Source organism: Leptidea sinapis, chromosome 15 (assembly GCF_905404315.1).
Source record: "Leptidea sinapis chromosome 15, ilLepSina1.1, whole genome shotgun sequence".
NCBI classification, from domain to species: Eukaryota; Metazoa; Arthropoda; class Insecta; order Lepidoptera; family Pieridae; genus Leptidea; species Leptidea sinapis.
In genome coordinates, this window is record NC_066279.1 from 2678308 (window position 1) to 2701946 (window position 23639).

The 23639-nt window shown below is 34.3% G+C and overlaps 1 protein-coding gene across 1 annotated transcript; it reads right to left on the reverse strand.

Annotated features, from left to right (window-relative positions):
* Positions 1–358: 358 nt before the first annotated feature.
* LOC126968426 (uncharacterized) lies at positions 359–16095 on the reverse strand. Its single transcript, XM_050813457.1, has 4 exons — positions 16014–16095; positions 6675–6799; positions 5468–5658; positions 359–3563 (listed from the first exon to the last, which is right to left on the reverse strand). The coding sequence occupies exons 1-4, from the start codon at positions 16039–16041 to the stop codon at positions 3158–3160; spliced, it is 750 nt and encodes a 249-aa protein (XP_050669414.1). The 5' UTR covers positions 16042–16095; the 3' UTR covers positions 359–3157.
* Positions 16096–23639: the final 7544 nt, after the last annotated feature.

Genomic DNA, 23639 nt, shown 5'->3' on the forward strand with positions numbered 1-23639 from the left:
AGGCACTGCATTGTAATGGGCAGGGCGCATCAATTACCATCAGCTGAACGTCCTTCTCGTCTCGTCCATTATTTTCATAAAAAAAATATAAATATTAAATTTTGAATCTTATATATCTATAATATCTTATCCTATATAGCAAGCCTAACAAACCTGTATTACTTTAGCCTATAATTTAATATTCAAAGTTGTAATGCTCTTTCATAATAAATTAATGAAAAACATCTTCACAGTAAGCTTAATTTTAATTAAATAACTTATAATTTACAGATATAATACACAACTTTTACATAAAAAAAATACCAATTATGTACAATCATGTTAAACATAAAATAAATCTATTAATTATTCAGGTAAATAAAGAGAGATGTAGACTTCTTGATTAAAGTTTTTTAAATTGACTAAGTAATGCTCCTTCCTATTGCATGTATTTATTTTAATTACTTATAACTAATTATAAATATATGATTATAGTAACTAGGAAGTATTTATTATAATTAAATGATTAATCACTAGGTTCTTTTTATATTCTGTGTGTATTTCACACTCGTTCACATACATACATACAAACACCCACACACACAGCACATTAAGTTTAGATTACAAATAAATCAATTTTTAGTATGTTTTTATTGTTAGTAGATTTCTTTCCCTTAGTTAATTAATTATGTATATGTTAAGGTCAACTTATCTTTTATTACACCTTATTATTATGTTTTTGCTATGGAAGAGCGGGACCTCCTACTACAGGCAACTTTTTGCTTAAAAGGAGACCCCAAAATTGATTATATATTTTGTATTTTGTTGTAATAAACAAATATTTGTATATTATGTATAACGTATTTTTTAAAAATAATGAAGGATAAAAGGTTTATCATTGATCCAGACAGTAAAAAACAAATTGAGATGGAAGGGGATTTTACGGGACCCGAGAGATGTATTGCTTGGGGCATCGAAGTGGGGCGGGTCGTTCCCTTCCCTAAAATATGGTCGAGGGAGGCGATGCTCGTGAACAAGTTTATTGTTGCATCACTTTGCACATATGTATTGCAATTGAAATGATTTGTAAATTGCATTAAAAATAAGAAATTGTAATCTCTACTATACTAATATTATAAAGCTGCAGTGTTTGTTTGTTTGTTTGTTTGAACGCGCTAATCTTTGGTTTTACTGGTCCGATTTGAATGATTCTTTCAGTGTTGGGTAGTCCATTTATCGAGGAAGGCTATGTTTTTTTTTTTCAAAATTAGGGATCCGTAATAAAATTGCTATTTTGTAACACAAGGTGTAAAATCGAAAACCTATTTTTGCGTGCGCTGCAAAAACTATTGACAATAGAACAAAATGATGTACAGGCTATAATATAGGCAATATTTTATTACTTATAAAACTATCGCGTGAATTATACTTTATATGGCAAAACAACGTTTGCCGGGTCAGCTAGTACCTAATATGTTGTGAAGAGAGCAACCTTAGAGTTTCTTTCTCGTTCTACTCTAAGGATATCTGCCTTCTGAATGAGGTGTATGAAAAAAATGACATATTTCAAGTGTAATATGATTTACCTATGAAATAAAATATTTTTGATTTGATTTGAGCAAACGTGTAATGAATTGGTACCGTATAGCACAAAAACGAAATCGCAGTAAGTTATGCTCGAAGGAATAAGTGAAAGAGGATAAAGTTGGAAGATTCCTTTGTCTATTCCGGACAAAAGGGGCATTTAGATATTAATTACTTATAGTAGATGAAGACATTAAGTTAGATTAAGAAATACTTGTTAAAATCCCGAGTAAAGGTTTTATTATAATTATTAAAATACACCAGCCCAGTTATTCTAGAAAATTGTCTGAAAGTTACAATAATGAGTCCCATTTTGCCGCGGTGAAAACAAACCCCATACATTTTACCAATACAAATAATAGAAATTTAATATTTTTTTTTAATGGAAATATATTCGTGTTACTGACATTCCATTTTTAGGAGAAAGCTCCGAAAACGTGGATCTGCAATACATTCACATTATTTTTTTGTTATACGGTTGAGTTCTTGTAGCTTCGTAATGCTCGCTTAAATGCCATTGCTTGTGACGGCTTCGTTGGGCGGGTCGTTCTCTTCCCTAATGGAGACTAACTGGTCGAGGGAGGCGATGGCTGGTCCATGCGTCTTGCTCGTGAGCGGAACGTGGAGGCTGGATGATCCAATTTAATAATTTGTAAAACGATGAAGCTATAAGTATTGTTGAAAGGATTGGAGATCTTTGAATGGTGTCCTTTCGCTTTCGTTCAATATAGTATGTGAACAAGGCCTAATATTAAGACATAGATTACTAATAAAAAGTACGAACTTTTAAATACATTTATGTTTTCGCAAATATTCGGGGTTATTATTTATGTATCCTTATTAAATCAAATCAAATCATTGTTTTCTGTATTTTCTCTATATTATTAGTTGTAGTTTAGTATGGGTGTCTTTAATGTCGGTGCCTCCCAACACAGGCGATATGCTTAACGTGCCCCTAATTTTTAAGTACTTTTGTTAAAGTAATAAACAAATTTATTACATGATTATTATTAATTTTAACCGTTGTAATTTAATGGCTTTATAATGGTTTTAGAAAAATTGATTTAATTGTAAAATACAACTTTAGTAGCGAGAAGTATGGTCTGAATTTTATTTTTCACAAGGATCAGAGATACTGCTTTTGATTTTGCATCCGAGTTTATAAAATTTTGCCAATACAATGTCGTGTATGTTGCGAAAGCTAATTTTACATTTTTAAATAAAACCAAGGAACGGCGGTCTATTGCATTTATAATTTTTTGCTATTTTGGCTTTTTTAATTATATTACGTACCTACTTGTTGAATTAGGTCAGGTCACGAAATTTTATGTTATTTTTGTTTTACTTTTATTACTTTTTTATTGTGATATTATTATTTTAGTATGGTAACCTTTCATATATATGTATTATAATCTGAATGTAGTATGACAACTCTCCGGAAGACCAGTGCTGATCATATCACCTGTGGGTATGACCAGTATCACGCTGAGGTGAACTCTAATTCTGCATTTTAATATAAATTAATAAATAAGCCTACTTGTATATTAGGTTTAAGTTGCAGAATAAATGATTTTTCTCTCTTCTTTTAAATAAATTACGATTTCCCGCCATCTTTTTCACCGTCTTTGCAACTCTTTTCTTCATCTTTGGGAGCGATCATTAACAAATTATTTCCATTGATCCTGTCTCCGGTGAGATTCCTAAAAGGTAGTTGACGCCATTTAGAAGAAATGCTGTACTGGTTCCTCAAAATCCAAAGGTGATCTTTGCCAAATACGAAATCAGTCTTAAATCTGTTCCTCCTGTGGAGTTCGTTCTCTTCATTGCCATACTTCAAGCAGTCTTCCTCCTTGTCTTCATATGGTCTTTTGAGGCGAAGGCGACGGACTGTGGGGCTCAATGGTGATTCGCATTTGATAGCTAGTCCAGAGTTCTCTTTGTTGATGAGAAGACCGTGGTTCTTTTGCCATTCCAGAACTTCGCACAGAAGACCGATGTACCTAGTCATACAAAAATCAATATATAAATCAATAGAGTACTACGGTCCATTTACTCCATTTTTTGATCATTTTATAGAGTTTTTGTGGCAATTATTAATAAAATATGATTTTTTTAAGTATTTATAATTAGAACATAATATAAGTAAAATATGATTATTTAAAGCACTATGTGATTTCACTGCAGTTCATGAAAAATTCATCAAATACGGGGAAATGTTTGTGAGCAATTCAATTCAATTTCATTTAAGTAGAAACTATATATATATAGAATAGATAGATAATATATATATATAGAATAGAATATAAGAAGTTAAGTCATAATACTTGTTATTTCATCGATTGAATTAGTTTTTTCATCATTTAATTTGTTATTAAATCTAGATTCAAAAATGATTTTACCAGTGGGAGGCTTTTGCACAGGATACCGGCTAGATTATCGATCTAACGGCGCCTATTTCTGCCGTGAACCAGTAATGTGTAAGAATTACTTTGTTTCGGTGTGAAGGGCGCCGGAGCTTGTGAAATTACTGGGCAAATAAGACTTCTTATGTCTATTACTATTATAGTGAAACTATATATTATAACTAAAAGGAGTAGAAAATGAGTGAGATCACATAGGAACTTTACGATACTTTAAGATTTACCCCATAAGTATCAATTAGGCTGAAATGAAATGATTTAATTGTATGAATCGTGGTAACATAGTTGTTAAAAATTAATTGGTGTACAGCACAATTCGCCAATATATTGGCATACAAATATTTGATTGTCAATATTGGAATTTTTATATTTATACGTCATTAATACACATTACATAGCTTTAATTCGATAATATAATATAAAATAAACATTAGTTTGTAGGTACCTCGCAAAAAATTACATTTAAATACTATTTTTTTTGGCTAAAGAATTCTTTTAAACTATAAAAGCATTTATCTATTAGCCATAATTTTAATTTTTTATGCATTAATGTTTTAGGCATCTCTCTAATATTCTTTGGAAGGTGGTTAAATACCCTAATACACATAACATTTGCGTTATTTTGAAGTTGGATCTCTTAATCCTAATATGGAATATTCCTTTGCTGGTTTAAAAAGTTCACCATGTTTTTTAATGAACATACAAATTTCTAATATATATCCAGTAAGCGTTAACAGACGGTGCTTTTTGAATAATGGTCTACATGATTCTAGAGGACTGACATTGCATAAAGCTCTTATACATTTTTTTTGTGCCAGAAAAACATTTGAAATATTAGTGGAGTTTCCCCATAGTATGAAGAGCGTCTAGATACAATAAAGGGCTGTATAACAAACAGAAATGATAATATATCGAAAGGATGTCCCCAGGAATAATTGTAAATTGTATTGTAAACATCAATTAAATAATAATGTTAAATGTCAGACAGAACCTGGGGACATAACAAAACAAAGCTTGCAAGCTAAAATAATAATTGTTATTTTGCATGGAATCGTAATAGTAAAATATTGAGAAACAGGTGCCAGTGGGAGGCTCTTTTGCACCGGATGCCGGCTAGATTATGGGTACCACAACAGCGCCTATTTCTACCGTGAAGCAGTAATCTGTATGCATTACTGTGATTGGGTCTGAAGGGCGCCGTAGGTAGTGAAATTACTGGCTAAATGAGACTTGACATCTTATGTCTCAAGGTGACGATCCCAGTTGTAGTGCCGCTCAGAATTTTTGGGTTTTTCAATAATCTTGAGCGGCCCTGCATTGTAATGGGTCCCTTATTTTCATTAATAAAAATATATCTTAATTATCTATTTTTCTCCTCATAATATTATAGTGCCTAAGAAGCTGTGGTAAATTCGAGATGGTAGTTTTTAGTAATGTTGCCTATACATTTGCAAATGAATTTTCTAGAAGGAAAAAAATCTTACCGTATAGCCATCCTTAATATTTCATTTTTGGACAATTTCTTGTCAGGAGGATGTGTTGGCACCAGTCTCCGAAGCTCTGCAAAGGCTCCGCTCACGTTCTGTTGCCGCCAGCGCTCCCGGCAATTGGTGAACAGTTTCCGGGGTGGACGAAGAAGACAGGAGTTGAAGGATGGCGTATCTTCAGGGACAAACTAAACAATCATCCATATATTAATTAATACGGCTAGAAATAGGCTTCAGCTTAAACAAGGAAGGAAAGTTTGTATGTTACAAACTTATGTTGCTTGTTGGTGAGTTACATTTTAAAAGATGTACATACTCTAAGTGCATTTTTGTAGTTAACGTTTTCGATTGTCGCAGTAAATAAAATAATTACTACCTTTTTATTTCCAGGTACTGACTGTGTTTTTTTTATGGGAAAGGAGGACAAATGAGCGCACGGGTCACCTGGTGTGAAGTGATCACCGCCGCCCACATTCTCTAGCAACACTAGAGCAATCACAGGAGCGTTGCTGGCCTTTAAAGAAGGTGTACGCGCTTTTTTTGAAGGTACCCAAGTCGTATAGTCCCGGAAACACCGCACAAGGAAGTTCATTCCACAGCTTTGTAGTATGCGGAAGAAAGCTCCTTCGCACAGTGGAGGACCGCTACATATCCAGATACTGGGGATGATATATATATATATATAACTTGTGGCGTGTCCTGCGAAGGCGGAATTCGGCGGCAGGAATCAGGTGAAACTGTAAAATATAATGTCTTCTATAAAACTTAGTTGACATTTAGATATTTAACTTCCTTCTTTATTCTATAAAGCCACTCCAGACTGCAAAACTTTTTTACAAATATTATGGATTTTTAATCTGAACAGATATTTTCTTAATTTCAATAAAACATTGTTGGTTAGCGAATGTTTGCTGTTAACATCAACAGGCGTAACATTTTTTCAATATTTTCTTATATTTTTCATATATATCAAAACAAATGGGTGCAAGAAAAAATATTTACTGTTTAAATCTATTTAAGTAACTAAATAAATTAGTTAGACTTGTAGTTGTGTGTCCTAAAATTGTGTTTCCGACGGCAGGAACTAAAGCTTCCCTTAACCATCTCATATGGAAGATATTGCTGAAGATGATTTTGTACAACATCAGATTGTTGCAAACGAACTAAAATATATTTGAAAATCTTTCGCACACCCAGACCCTACCTGAATATTCCGGACGGATTGCCTTTCATCATCGGAGTCAGGTAGACAGAAGTCATCACTCAGCATTTCGCTGTCTGGCTCTTCATCAGAACAGGATTCTTGATCGGAAGCCATTGCCGACGACTCTGCGCAAATAAAGATCCATCTAATTAACAGTACAAAATATCCAAAAAAAATAGAACAAGTCCAAACTGATCGATTAAATACGAAATAATACAAGTAGCTTGCCACAATACAAATGTGAACACTGAATTCAAACGAGTTTAGCCGTTTCTGGGATTAATTTATAAGACTTTGTTGGGCGATGTATATTCTTTTACATCAAAATTTACGTAATACATGTGTTGTTAAATTTAAGAGAGTTGTTAAAAGACGTTTCTTGCGCCCTTTCTTTCTAGCTGTAGCCCTAAGAAGAATTGTTGAGATTGAGACGTCCAAAAACTTCTAATGTGGCCTCTTTGCATAGAATATCAGCTAGGTATTCTGTCTGTCTGTTCTGTATGTAAGCAGCGCCATTTCTACAGTAAACCGCGCAGTCATCTGCAAGAACTATTGTGATTTGGTTGGAACGGCGTATAAAAATTTTTCTTAAGGTGACACAGTCTATCAAATGACGTCTTTCATCTTTGCCTTAGTGAAAGTAAATTGTATATTTTTAAAAGTTCAAATTTATATCTGTAAAGAAGTACACTTTCAAGTATTTAATTTTATGGTAATGATTCGAAAGTCTTTTCGTCTTATAAAGTTCCTTAGGTTGAATCAACACATTTTTTATATAGATAACACAAATAATATGGTTGGGTCAGTCAGTTTAAAATAAAACAAGACATTTTAAAACTGAAACACGTTACAAAGTACCGATGATAGGAACATCCTGTGATAGCTCGAAATAACTACATGATTATTAATATTGTGTTTTTATGGAACACGCTCTCGATAAGCTTAGTATTACGTACTATATCATTTACAACAGGAATGTAGAATCCTCAAAGAGTTGGTCTGGGTTTTTTATGGGAAGAAGTGACGAAACGACTCAATTCATTATAATGCAGTCAACTCTCGACATTATACAACCTCAGTTGGCCTATCTGGAAGTCGCTCAACCGACTCAGAGCAGGAGTGGGGAAATCTAGGGCAAACTTAGTGAGGTGGGGTTTCGTATCTGGACATGATACGGAGACAGACCGTTGCGCACATGACTAGGTGCCCTGCGTGCCCAACAACATGCACGAACGAGGAGCTACACGAGGCTACCGACCGAGCTATCAGGGTTGCGGCTTTTTGGGCTGGCCGTATTTGAGGTGACCGTCGACTCGATAAGAAGAAGAACTCTCAACATTGAGAGCGGCTTTGAAATTACGAACCTTGAGATATAAGATATTTAGTCCGATTAGGCCATGAGGCCTAATCATGAGATTAATCACACCAAGATAAAAGAAAGAACGAAATTATTAGATTTTTTACTCCACTCACTTTTTTTTTAAATGAAAATAAGGGACGAGATGAGCAGGAAGTTCAGCTGATGGTAATTGATTATTACCATTACAAAGCCGTGCCACTCAGGATTCTTGAAAAACCCCAAAAATTCTAAGCGGCATTACAACTGCACACGTCACCTTGAGACAGAAGATGTTAAGTATCATTTGCCCAGTAATTTCACTAGCTACGGCGCCCTTCAGACCGAAACACAGTAATGCTTACACAATCTTTGAAATTAAATTGGAAATGGGCGGGGCATCTAGCTAGAATGGTAGGCGACCGGTGGATGGGCCACGACGTGATTTGGGAAGGACGCAAGGTGGATGACCACGGAGAAGACGGTTTGATGACATCAAAGAAATAGCTGGATGCGAATGGCAAACCAAAGCAAGTGATAGAAAAATGTATGCTGTGTTAATTAAGTAAAGAGTTAAATATTCGCAATTTTGCTTCCTCACTCGATGTATTCAAATATATTTATATATAAAATTAAAGTTCTGAAGTGATCGCTATACTATTCTGGCGGTTGAAGGTAACATAGCCTACACATTTTTATCTATAGCCTAAATAGACCAGTGCCGAATCCTTTGAAAATGATAAAAAGTGAAACAAAATAATAGTAGGATGAAACCCATTGGAAAAGGACGAGAATATAACAAAAATTAAGGGAAAAATAAATCACGGGCGATCTGAGGTCGGGAAGTGGAAAAGGGGGGGTGTAGGGTAAAAAACCGGCAAAACTACAAGTCCTATGGCAAAAAGTTAAGTGGCAAAGTTGTAGGTAATAAAGAGATCTACAACTTTTGGTTTTACACTTTTTTCACATAACCTCAAAATTTAGCTGAAAAATTCAAAAAATTAACTTTTTGCCATAGGACTTGTAGTTTTGCCGGAAATCGAGATAAACCGTTTTTTACCCTAAAACACCCCCCCCATTTCCACTTCCCGACCTCAGATCGCCCGTACTTTATTTTTCCCTTAATTTTTGTTATATTCTCGTCCTTTACCAATGGGTTTCATCCTACTGTAATTTTTTTTGGTTTCAAAAATGGTCTGGACCCTGGTCTAAAACTGCTACTACAAAGTTTGCTAGTTCTTTTTGTATCTTCGTGCCACGCGTCAATCTCTGAAACTTCTATTCGTTTTTGAATATCTATTTTTGTATTATGGAAGCCAAAATCATGAGGGATAGATAGTACATGATTTACTTCACCTCTCAGCTACCTTTCAATAACGATTTCTGTGGTTTAAGTCGGAAGACAAGGCATGATTTGGTGTACTGGCTACGTACGTATAAATCCAATATGTATCTTTCTTATACACAAATCACAATTAGTATTTTATGACAACCAATAAACGAGGGTGGCAGTTCTGTAGAATTGTTCAGGTAAAGATATTGGATGGAAATAGATGAATGGCACTCCTGGATCCAGTGGCGGCTCTAGCCATTATGAAGCTTTGAGAGGCCCTTGCCTATGGGAATTTAGTTCAAATAATGGTACACCTATTTAAATATTTAAGGATTAAATTTATAAATGCTTGTTGGATATTAACAAAAATGAAAACCTACAAACAGATATTACAAATAATTAATAATGATAAAATGAGATGTACCTTCGTAATGTCTTTCATGTCAAGGGTTCAGAAATTGTTTATTTATTTTCTAATGAATTTTTGAATTGTTGCACGAGAACGATAGGTTTCTGTAAGAGCGAGGGTCTGACGATTGTTCCCCTTTGGGAGGTTCAAATCCCAAGTATAAGAGATGATTGATATTAGTAAAAAAGGCCAAGGAAAGTACCTATAACCTATGTTTGTAGCATGGAAGATAGAGGTTCCAATCTTCTTTATCTCCTGTTACGGTTACACTTTCTCAGTATTCAATTAATATATTTTCTTAGAATAATTCAATTAATATATTTTCTCAATAGATATTTATGGTTAATTCAAGTTTCAAGTCGTTCTGCATAGTACGCCCACTTGGGCGTAGTATTAGTTTCCGCACTTTGCGACTACGCTTGCGGTATCAATCAATATCTTAGATTAAGGATTGGTCTACGCTGCGCTCCAACTAGATACCGCAAGCGTATTCGCAAAGTGCGTAAACTAATACTACGCCCAAGTGGGCATACTCAAGCCAGTCTCGAGCAATGTGTGACGTTGACATGTTACATGTTCTGTTAAACTTTGCTAATAATTGAAACTTAACTGCCGGGTTGCGTAGTTTAAATTTGTAAAGTAAATGCTACAAGACATAAGAAAGACACTGACATAATATTTTTTATTTTGTTAATTTCAATATAAAATAGCACGAAGCGAATGTTACAAAATTTGAAAAATACCATTGAGTGTCAAGATGCCGCGCACACAAGCATCTAATAGGGCATTTCTTTAAGAATGTGCATATTACGCGGCGGATGGAAAAGAATCTTCTTCAGTGCAAATATTTGAATTTTGATAAAACTACATATGAATATAAGTACTACAGATCTAAACTTGACTATTAGAAACCATATTTTGCTTATTAAATTTAGAGAAATTTGGTTCCAAGCATCCAGATTCTAATTACCATTCGTGTCCCATTTTACATTTTGATTAAGTTTTTGTTCAATATAGCTAAATCCCTTTTAAAGAATGTAATTATAGATCAATATTCTCAAATAGCAATAGTTTCCTTAGCCCTATACACAAGTTGTTTTACATAAATAACATAAATTAAGTAGAAAGAATGCTCTCAAAGTATGTCTTCGGGTAACTTTATAATTACCGTTTAAAAAATATTCGCGTTAATTTACTACCTAAAAATTTGAGAACTTATACCCTTAACTGCCTTAACAAGTTTGCGCCAGTTTGCGCTCGGCGCCCGACCAAACTAAACGCATCAAAGATCGCATTTTATGGCGCCATATTAAAATTTCTCGTCGTGGTTTGCTTTTGTCGAAATATAGTCTAATCGCCATTTTCAATTTTTTTGGTAAGTAGATGATTATTTTTTTAAACTGATACGTTTATTTAAGTTGTTATAACTCCGTTTTTAGGTAAAGCAGGTAAAAATTTCATAATCCTTATAAATAACTCTTTATTCAACAAAATGTTTGATATCCTAATTACCAGTTGCATAATTACCATATTTTCCATTACTCTAAATTAAACGGTAATGAGTAAATTTTAGAAATGGTAATTATAATAATTTTTTATTGTGATTCCTGTGTTGTGCACTATCGCATCCGTTTAATCGTTAAAATCGTATGATTTCTTATATTTCAATGTGTTTTAGCCGCGAAAATTTTAAACAAATTAGTTATTTTTTGACAGGAATTTCACAATGCCGTGCACTAAAGAAGTGATACAAGAGAAGGCTAAATTAGCTCGGAGAGAAAGATACGCTAAAATTAAGTCTGATCCAAAAAAATATGCTCGAGAAAAAGAGAAGGAACGGCAGAGGTACTTAAAAAGAAAAGAAAGTAAGAAAATTTTAAGTATTAAAGATTTGACACCAAAGGCTAAAAAGTTACAACGGAAAAAATGGAGAGAAATTTTCAATAAATTTTACCAAAGGAAACTATTACTGAAACGAGGCGAAAAACTTATGGATGTTAATACTCCGAGTGAAACTGAAACCGACCCCTTAAGAAATGATAATGATGAGGAACATGAAGAAATGACGAGGCTAATTCGATTTTTCAGAATTTAAATAAGAAGATAAGAAAACTAAAGTACATGATGCAGAAAAAAGAAAAGATGTATACATTACAAAAACAAGAATTACACAAAAAACTAAATAACTACAGAAAAATTTGTCAGAGACTGAAAAAACGAGTAGAAAGTCCAAATTCTAGAGCTCTGAGACTAATAAATGAATCAAAGATAAATGACGTCAAGAAAAAGGTTTTGTTTGGTGAAGCTATGAAAAAAACGTTGGAGACTAATTATCAGGCGCTGAAATCAAAAAAAGAAAAAAATATATTTAGTGACCACATACTTCAACAAAAATCAATACTAAAAGAGCATAAGGTCTTGTCTGAAACTAAACACTTTACTATTAGAGAAAGAAACGAGGAAACAAAAAAAAACTATTATCAAAAGTTAAAGCAGGATATTGTAACCTTTTTATTTGATATTTATATTTTATTTATATTTTTTGAGACGATATTTCAAGAATGACTGCTGGAAAAAAAGAATGTATATCCCAGGACAAGACTAAAAAACAACGAAGATATTTATTAGATTCTATGAAAAATCTTCATAAACTTTTTGAAGCAGAAAATACCAAAGTTAGTTATTCATATTTTTGCAAACAAAGGCCATTTTGGGTACTCATACCAGATGTCAGTGATAGAGAAACATGTTTGTGTAAAACTCATGCGAACATAGAACTATTGTTGGTAGTATTACATTCTCGTAAAATAATCAAAGAAAAGAACTCTGCAGAAGTTATCAATAGACTATGTTGTTCCAATACATCAAGCTTGTTGAGTAGATGCGGTACCTGTAAAGATAAAAAGCTTGAATACTTGTTAGATATAGATGAAGCAATAACATACGGTAAATGGGAACATAAGAAAGAGACGTACGTCACAAAGGGTGTGGAAAAGACAAAAAGAGTTATCGCAAAGGTAAAAGTAACTGCCCCTCCAAAAGAAGCTGTTGCAATATTTGAAAGTCTGATTCCAGAATTTTTGAAGCATGAAGGTACAAGAAGATGGCAATATACTGCTTTGAAAGATCTAAAATCTAACTTGAAGAAATGTGAAGCCATAGTTCACATTGACTTTAGTGAGAACTATGGCTATAAATATCACTCTGAAGTCCAGTCATTTCATTTTGGAGGTAGCAGGAAAGAATTGACACTACATACTGCAGTTATATATTTAACTAATGAAGATGACCAAATAACGGCTAAATCATTATGCACGGTCAGCGAAAATATGCGTCATGACGCTGCCGCCTGCATATGGGCCCACATAGTACCGCTTCTGGAATACATTCAGACCACCAACAAAAACGTAAATCAGCTACATTTCCTATCCGATTCACCAAGCAGTCAGTATCGAAATAAAACTATGTTCTATATAATTTCCAAACTTTACTGGAACTTCCCCTTTAAAGCTGGTAACCTGGAACTTTAGTGAAGCAGGACATGGAAAGGGAGCAGCTGATGGAGTAGGTGGTACCGTCAAGAGAATCGCAGACGCAGCGGTGGCTAAATGTAAAGATATTGATAATATTGATGATTTTATGACAATTGTAGCACAATCTGCGGAGAATGTCAAACTGGAAATTGTTAATGATTATCAATTTTTTGAAAAAGATTTACTGATTCCTTCAGACAAACTAAAGCCATTAAAGGGCACAAATAAGGTGCACCAGGTATTGTGGAAGAAAGACTACCCAAGTTTGATTTTTAGAGAGGTAAGCTGTTTTATTTGTTTGAGCGGTTATTGTAGTCATGTGAAACATGTCGGAGAGCTTAATCATGAAGAAACCTGTGAAAGGGGTCCTGATAGATAAGGAGATTGGAATTAATCAAGGTAATGTTACAGGATTGCGCTCTGAATTTAAAATCAGTCATAGTGATTACGTAGATGATTTTTTTATACACAGAGTGGAACCTAAGAAAATGTTGCTGAGTAAACCATTGCGCACTGCTTTTCTTCAACGACGTAACAATGACCAAGAGAATATCAAAATAACATCAAATATAATACTCAAGCCTGTACAAGAAAATAATAATGTTACAAAGCTCGCTGACATGCAGCCTGACAATAAATTGCATTTAACACCAGACCGTAACATTAACGAAATGGTTAGTCTATACAACATTAGTGGCAGTACTAATTTCTCCGGAGTGTTTCAAAATTTTGTTAATACAAGCACCTTGAAAGAGACATTATCTGAAAGTGAAGCAAATTCCCAAGCTGATTGTGATTTAATCCCGTCATCAGGTTCTAAAAAGACAACTAGTAGTAATTTGAAGCTACGATCAATACAGCGCTCGAGTTTTTGGAGAAGACATGATCAGAATTACTTAGACCCGCAGACTCCCTCGACTTCCCGAATAAATATAGAAAAAAGATTTGAGGTCGAAACAGATTACTATAAGCCACCTGTTTACAAAAATAATGGTATGAGTTCTTCTGATGATGATTTTGATATTTTTCCGGCCAAAAAACGGTATTTTAAGTAAATTATGAACATTCTCTCAATGATAGATACTTATTATTAATTAGTTTTGAAATATTTTTATTTAAAGGTATAATCATGCTAGTCCTGTGACTCTGTGTATTTTAATTGGTTTATTTTTTTTAAAGTGTTTATTTTTTTTGGCTTGGATGCTTATTTCCATTTACTAACCAAGACGTTTTTGTTTTTTGTTTCTTTATATTGATTTTCGTTGATTTAATCGATAGATAATAGGTAAGATAAGATTTTTTTGCAGAATGAACCTTTGCTTAAAACAAAATCCTAAGATTAATATTAAGTGTATTTTTTTTAAGTTATTTTTACCGCTTACTTCCAACGCCTTACCAAGAAGTTCATTGCATTTTGTTTTTTTTAAGTTTATTACATTTTTAATACCTAATAAGTAAGAAATTATGTTCAAGACTGATTTAAATATAAAGAAAAACATGTGTTTATTTAAGCTGTGTTTTTTATCTTGATCATTTCGGCCAATTCTAAAAAAATTTAAAATTATAATTTGTTACGACTGATAAGTAGATATCTATATGTAGTTTGTTAAAAAAAGGATTTACTATATTTTAAAATAAAAGTTTAAACTTTTATCTTCTTGCTATTTGATTTATAATTACCATTTCTCATTACCTTCACCATTTTCTAATTAACATTTACTGTAAATATCATTACCGTTCACTGAAAATTTTAAACGCCTGTCAGTTAAAAAGTAAAAGTCTAAAATAGTTCCCTTGTACAGTTTCTTTAAGTGTATGTTTGCAGAAATGTAAAATTTACTCAAAGAATGAGTTTTGTCACAACTTTTATGCAATCTCCTAACATGAGGCAATATGCGCATTTTCAAAGAATTGCCCAATAGTTGCCGTAATAAAAAGGCTATTGCTCTTAGACCAATCCCTAATTTAAGGTATTAAAGAACCCATAATCATGCCATGACTACTTTAGCAGTGGATTTCGGCGTGCATGATCACCAATTTGTTTCTCTTATCAGGTTACCTACAGGTAGTAAAAAAAAATATTTACATGTTCATTTCATATTCAATAAATTTCGAGAGTAATTTTTTTTTAATTCGTATAATAGCATGTATGAAATTATGATAACACTAGCGGACCCGACAGACGTTATTCTGTTATAAAAAAAAACTCTTGCGGATGGAATTTCTTTAAATCCGTTCTAAGCTGATCTCTACTGGGCGAAAGTAATTTTTCTACCAAATTTCAAGTCTCTACGATTTATGGTTCCAGAGATATCGTATTGAGTGACTATATATGTGGAAATCTCTTATATATATATAGATAGATTCTCATCAGTAAAAGAACAAAATAATAAAAAATTATAAGTTCTTTGTGATTAGAAACTTCTTATAGTTGGAGTTAAATACCTAGCTTGCCATACTTTTTTAAAAGACCCGACAAAGTCAAAGCTCGTTTATATAAGTTTAGGCCGTCCTAGGATGGATAAATAGGTAATATGGAAAACCTAAAAGGCCTGATGATGCTCACCAAGCCAAACTATAAAAACACATTTAGATTTTTATCACTGTTGTAGAGCTGTGTGTCAGATTTTTCACTTGACTCAATTTAAACATATCTATATTTCTCACACTTTACACAGAAACTTCAACGGATTTATCACAGATTTCTATTTCACTAAACAGAACAAACCTTGATCCGTTTTAATCGCAGTTGGCATAAAAACCGTTGTTCAGACACTTGTATCTTGACCTCTCGAAGGTTTTGACGCGACTGGGCAATCCCAAATGATATTCAATTGCGGATCACTATTCTTCATTCAGGGGTTAAGGGGATGTGCAAACAGGTCTGCTATTGGCTAGCAGGATTTATTTTCAACCAATCAGAATTTAGGGCGTTTGATGAGGGCTATTCTATCAGTAGAACTCGCATAGAAATATCGACTCTATAGAAAAGCATTAGAGTTTATAGTTAGTTATTTAGATTTTAGTAGCGCTTTGATATTATTCTGAAACGATATTGCGATTAACTTGATTTGAAGCACAGCTTCGTCGGCATTTATTATATGTTTGTTGTACTCTTTTTGGCTTTTCATGTCTGCCTTTCCAGTACGGGTAACAGGTTCAATCCCGGCTTGAATCCGCATGTTCCTTTGGTGACTGTTATACTTTCCGATATCCATCGATTATTTCCTGGGTTATAGTTGAGATGTAATAATAAATAGATTCTTGTCGTATTTCTCAGTATTCTGGTTAGAAAATTTATAACTAAATATACCGTTGTAATCTAGAGATTATAAGGAATAAATCAATGTATGTTTCAATACTATACACCGCATTCAAGGTGGGCCTATTCCTAGAACAAAAAAAAATTTCTCCTTTAAATGAGTTTGTGGTGCAGTTTCAATTATCTCATAGCGCCATTTGTTACCAAAACGGTGCTAGGGATTTCTAATAATAATAATATAAGCCTTCATTCATATTGTTTTACATGAATTATTTTATTTTTTATTTCGCGGGATTCCATAAACACGCAATATTAATTTATTTTTTAATTTACTTTATATTTAACATCGGTATCTACATCTGTTTGGTTTAACTTGACAAAGACCGTTTCCAACTTCTTCAATTCGATTCTATCTCTATTCTAGACGATTTTATCTTTTGTATTTTCTTCCACTTTTTTCGGGGCAACAACATTAATGGTCTTTGCTCTATTTTTTTCCATTGTGTTTCCATGCGTCACGCTTACGAGTTTGATGATCTTTCCTATGACGTTCAGCGTTGAGATGTGGTGCTGGCGCCGGATGCTAAGGATACCATGGACGGCTTACCGCACTAACGCCTCGATCCTTAAACGGCCAAAAATAGGGAGCAGTCCACGTCTATCCACTACATGTCTGCAGTGAATCATGAGATACTTTGGCCACATTGCACAACGCGGTGCTGATAACCTAGAACGTTTGATGGTCACCGGGAAAATTGAGGGGAAGAGACCAAGAGGCAGGAGCCCACGACGCTGGTCTGATCAAATATCCAAGCCGACTAACCAACTCCACCATGCGACAGACCGAAACAGATGGAGGAAAGGTGTAGACGAACTTAAGCGGAGTCACGATCCTCAGCAATGAGGGAACGACTGTGAAGAATATGACGTTCAGCATACTCCTTTCCATAGACCTCTGATAAATGAAATGAAAATAAGGGACGAGCCGAGCAGGTCGTTTAGCTGATGGTAATTTATACGCCCTACCCATTACAATGCAGTGCCATTCAGGATTCTTGAAAAACCCAATAATTCTGAGCGACACTTTTATTGCGCTCGTCACCTTGAGACATAAGATGTTAAGTCTCATTTGCCCAGTAATTCCACTAGCTACGGCGCCCTTCAGACCGAAACACAGTAATGTTTACACATTACACGTTGTGGTACCCATAATCTTGGCGGCTTCCTGTGCAAAGGAGCCTCCCACTGGTGGAAAATATTTGTAATGCGTTCTTCATTTGTTGTTTGTTTGTGGTACCGGTAGGTATTCGTAACTTAATACGTCAAATAGTTCTCTTCGTTCAATTCACTTCGTCGTGTCTTAAATTGATAATTTATGTATTTGCTAAGATTATAATAATTTGTCGATGTGTAGCATCTTTCCTCCCGGTTGCTGGATATTTTTTGTGGGAGTGATTTCGTGAAATGGAATGGAAACGAATAGTGATTTTCATTATTATAACACTAGAAGTAATGTATTGCTTGTAACTAATTCTAGTAGGCTTCATAAGATACATAATAGCTTTAAGGGTAAATGTATACACTTCTATAATAAAGTCCCAGCCACTGTTCAGGCATTATCTATAAATACATTTAAATGTTTTATAAAAAAAATGGCTCTGTCGTAAATCCACTCCACTGCTGAATATCTAAATGATCGGACAGCCTGGGACTAGATTGTGATTATTTTATAGCGATAGAAATGACTGTACAATATTGTATATTTTTATTGAAAAGAGCGCAAAAAAAAAGAATGCTGGGAGAGTTTCTTGCGCCGCTTCTTCTCTCTCAGAGCGCCATTTGTTTCCGAAGCGGAAGTAGTATCTAGTGCTTATTAGAAATTACATCAAAAATAATTCTAAAGGAATGAATTTCGAGAAAATAAAGGCCTTTTATGCCTTGCCTTTAACGTGTTATAGGGAGGTTGGTACCACGGCGTACTGTGGGCCAACATAGGGTATGGGTGTCTGTGATGAGAAAGAGAAACGAGAAATACAGAAGCAGAACGCATCAGCTGTGAACTTATTTACAATGTTGTGTATAAAATTCTACTAATATTATAAATGCGAAAGTTTGTAAGAATGTATGGATGTATATAGGTTGCTCTATAACGAAAAAACTACTGAATGGATTTTAATGAAACTACAATTATACATCTTATATATCAGAATAATACAGGCTATAGCGTGAATTATCCAAAATAATACGATAAGTCGTAGATGGAGCGACGATTTAAAAGATGCCGCTGGTGTTACGTGGAGCAGATCATGTCATGACCGAGAACAGTGGAAGAGCCTGGGGGAGGCCTATACGAAAGCAAAACAATCTGTGCCGATGTCTACTGCAAACTAAATGTAAATCTAAAACTATGTAAAGATTGTTATTAAAGGCTATTATTATTATTTTTATAATTTTTCTCAGCCTTTCGCTGGTTTGCCTGCATTTACGGGTCAAAACCAAGTAAATGCAGCGTGTGGTGTGTTAAATTTATGTGTTGGGTGAAATGTCGTGTTGGTCAATTTGTAAGAACTTTCTAACGATTCGGCATGTATTTAAGATGGCGGCTTTTTGTAAGGTGATGTAAAGAGTTTCCTTTAATTCTAGTAGTTTGAGACTATGTAACAGATGGTTTGGGATAACACCTGTGGTGGAAAGGACTATTGGAATTACGTATACTTTTTTTTGGTTCCAGATTCTAGCCACTTCATCCTTTAGTTCAGTAAATTTGTTGATTTTTTCAGAATTAATATTATTATTATACGATAAGTGTCAGTAAGTAAGAAATAAATCTGCAATCTGCGAGGTATTCATGCGTGCGGCACAAAAATTGTAGGAGTTACAAATAATAATATAAAATAATATAATACAATTGTTTATCACACTAATATTATAATGGCGAAAGATTTTGAGTGTTTGTGTATGTTTGTTTCTTCTTCACGCGCAAATGGCTGAACCAATTTTGATAAAATTTGGTTTGCAGTAAGCTGACACCCTGGATTAACACAAAGGTTTTATATATACATTCTTTATACATAAGAATAGTTAAATAAGAAAGAGTTTTCTTAGTGAACGCTGCGAAAACAGGTAAAGATAAAATGTTGTAAGGAATTATAGAACTTTAAAATATCTACAAAAAATCCGTGACACACTAAATCTGCTTTTATGTTTTAAAAATTAATAAAATTCTGGGGTGTTTTTAGGTAGCTTTATTGATAATACTTTTCATTAAATTTAATTACTCATCATAAAGAACACACAATGTAGATAATATTTGTGCCTTAAATCAATAAAATCTGACCATTACTTTAGGATAAATCATACATAGGTAATATACCAAAGTTGCGTGAAACGATGAATAGTCGAAGTACACGGTAAAGTCTAGCAGCCTTACAAATAAACTTGGTATAAAGTTATACTAAGAATAAACGAAAAATATACAAAATTTTGACTACATCGCTGACAACACTGTCAATACAATGATAATTCTGAAGTCTACCGAATGTCAAGCAACCTTGCAAATAAACGCGGGAAACGTTATACGTCCGAATAATCCAATCATAATCAAAATGTCTATTTGCAAACATTTTGCATATTCTTGGTTTATTCTCAGTATAACTTAATACGAAGTTTATTTGAAAGTCCGCAAGTGTTTTTCAATACAGTAGAACTCCTGTTAATTCGAGCACTAAAATTCAGCTTTCCCCTAATTCGAATTCTCGGAATTCTCAGTCCCATCGCCTTGAATTTATAAGAGTTGTTCCGTAGATGGCGCTGTGCTAATGACATCATTTTCGAATCGCTGTGTTAAGAGTGGGTCTCCGATGATTGAAGACTGTTGATTTATTTTTAAGTAAATTTTTTTCACGTAAAAAGTGATCTTCAGCAAGTAATTTCTGAGTTTTGTTATTATTATTTTGTGTTTAGTACTTTAGTTTTTTGTTTAATATTTTTTTCAAATAGCGTAGATAGTTTAATTATTTTTGTTGTAAGTTCTTTACTTTATAGCTATTTAGTTAGATATCTAGATAAGTTAAATAATTTTGGTGTAATTATGATTTATGACTTGCAAACGCGAATCCAATCTTTGACAGAGCTCTCAAAGAGCTATGACAATTGCTAGACAGTAAGAATCGAATGTTCATGCTGAACAGCGTAGACTTGAGCAAGCAGCAGTGCCAGCTGATGCTCGACGTCAGGAAAATGCTATCCGCATAGCCACTCAGCGTGCATTAGAGACTCCTGAAGAAGCGACTTCTCGGCGTCAAGGAAACACAGAGCGTATGGCCTCTCAACGTGTCGGTGAAACACCTGAAGAATCAGGTTCTCGAGGGCACGAGCATGCCCATCTAATGCCTGATCCGGGTGCGTCTGAAACAGCAGATGAGACAAATGCTCGCCGGCTCGCAAATGCTAGCGTCAAGCAGGGCGCCGGAAAATAAAAAACAAAATAATAAAACACATGTATAAAAATACCAAGAAAATATACTGAATCGCTAATAACTTGGGCATACAATGTAACGAACGACACATTACTTCATTTCTTTAGTAGCGGAGCGTTCAATCAATCAGTCAATTACTTATATTTTTTTGAATAAGGTACGTATACATGGATAAAACTATTGGACGTTCCGGTGGGCGCTTCGAACCAATTGTGTTTAGGCATTAGTCCGGCGTCGTACTCTGCACGATTCGGTTGCGGATCATATTCGATGGTATGTCATATTATAAATATATATAAATTATTATTAATACCGTCCGGACCGTAACGAGTTCTACGGCGTACCAATTGGTGCGAGGCGCACTCCGTCCGATGGTCCGGCCGTACCAAATCCGACCATGTGTTTGGACTGTAAGGCTCGTTGAATTGTGTATCTATTCCTCTTAGGTGTTACATAAAATACTAAGTATCATTCGCGGGACAGTGTGTTGCCACTACTCTGGTGTATTAGGTTGGTCGACTTGGTCTCATGTCTCCTTTTTTCACCCTCGTTAGGAATCACTTAGGTGCTTGCTCCCCTTGGTATTGTAGCAAGGAGATCTTATCCGTATATGAGATCACATTGTTACACTGTTGGCCGCAAAGGTTAATACGAAGATATAATTTAAAACATTTGAACAATGACTGAGAAACATTTGAAGATGAGATCATGAGTTGAAGTTAGAACAGTCGGTCTTCGGCCTAATTCTACATATATTCATAATATATCTATTTATTCTTGATAATGTTATGTATGTACATGGACCACTGACCTCTACTATTTACCACTGAACTTTGGCTGTCAAAGTGATTTTGTGCCTGTTTGGTATTCGCCATTTTGGTGCTGTTGGCCGTGTAGCGAGAGTCTGCGGTACTAAAACCTCCATTTTTACTACTTTATTACGTTGATTCTTGAAGTATAAATAACACGAAAAACGAACGAAATTAATTCAAAATTCAAAAATACTTCAGAGTAATGCACGTTCCTTCGGAGCCATTTGAATTATTACGTCAAAATTAGTTCTCTGGACGCTCGCGAGTGGTGCTTCAAATTGGGACAAAAAATTTGGTGTCAAACATATAGAACAGTCTGTCCAGTGGTATTTATACAGGTCAGTGACATTAGTTAACGTTCTATAAACATGACAGTTTCTAACTTGTTGACAGTTGATACCAGCAACAAACAAACTTATTATGCCTACTACTCGGGTAAGTCTTGTTAATAAGTCTTACTTACTTATTTGCTTTTACAACAAGATCCCAGAAAATGTTTAAAATAAAATATGTATTACGAAACACAAAAGAATTTTTGAAAAACGTTTATATGTGGTACATGTTAGTATAACATAAATGTCTTTCTTAATGATAACACAGATTCGGAATGGAGCGACTACCCTCAGACTACTAAATAATAAATTATATTTATAACATTGTAACGATTTTTATGATCAAAAATCTACGTTGAGTTTCTTGCGCCCCTTCTTCTCAGGTCTGGTCCAAGACGATACGACATAGGTACCTTCAAAAAAGCGCGTACACCTTCCTTAAAGGCCGGCAACGCTCCTGTAACTCCTATGGTGTTGCAAGAGAATGTGGGCGGCAGTGATCACTTAGCACCAGGTGACCCGTACGCTCGTTTGTCCTCCTTTTCCATAAAAAAGAGTTCAGAGGCATACTTTTTCGAATGGGTGGAAGTTTTTGACTTTCAATAACTGTAAGTTTCAATAAAAGTATTTGAATTTTATTCTATATCTATCCCCGCAACGGACTGTGAGTTCGATATCGCGGGGAAATTAAAATCCTTATGGTGTATTAAGTACGTGGTGAGTGGTGACATAATAATCACAGAGAGTTGAGTTTGAGTGACGTTATCGTAGCACGAGGCGAGATAAACTCAATTTAGATACAGAATATGCAGATTGGATATATATATATCCAATCTATCTATAACATATCTCTGGCTGTACTAGTAAAATTTTTCCATACATCCAAATGTTTTGTGTTTTCTTTAGTATTAATTCCGCCAATATTTGTCTTTGCCTCTACTCGAGGCATCCTCAGGAGATGTTAACTCGCCAAACTCTGTCACGAGACTCATAAGTCTCGAGTATTGGTTACAAATATTGGCGTAATTTTACACTAAAGAAAACTCAAAACATTTGGATAATTATGGATTTCCGCAAAGTAATGTCAATTTTGATAAATATTTCCATACAAACATTGACTGTTCGAGAGAACATATATATATGAGTATATTTTAAGTCGATAGAGATATCGACTTAAAATATACTACCATGTAGACAACTAGACAGTATGATCTTTTGATTTGTCAATGTCAGCGTTATTCACAAGGAGCTAACGGCAAGTGTGGCTGACTGTTTACGACTTTTCAATCCAAATCGGTTTCAGTAACAATAAATTTCCTTTCAAATAATAATTCGATATTCTCTCTTGCATGCTTCGTTTTTGTTCAAAAGGCAGATCCTACATACAAATCAAACAAAAATGAGGAAAAACAATAGTTTTTTCATTCATTTTCCAAAAGTATACTTACAATTGGTTAAAATTTGTAGCAA

Bases quoted from the DNA above. Each gene is read 5' to 3' on its own strand.
- LOC126968426 (XM_050813457.1), bottom strand. From the start codon at position 16,041: ATGCCAACTGCGATTAAAACGGATCAAG. The intron at 6,800-16,013 runs GTTTGTTCTGTT...TTATTTGCGCAG, and splicing joins TGCGATTAAAACGGATCAAG to AGTCGTCGGCAATGGCTTCC. The intron at 3,564-5,467 runs GTAAGATTTTTT...TTGTATGACTAG, and splicing joins ATATTAAGGATGGCTATACG to GTACATCGGTCTTCTGTGCG.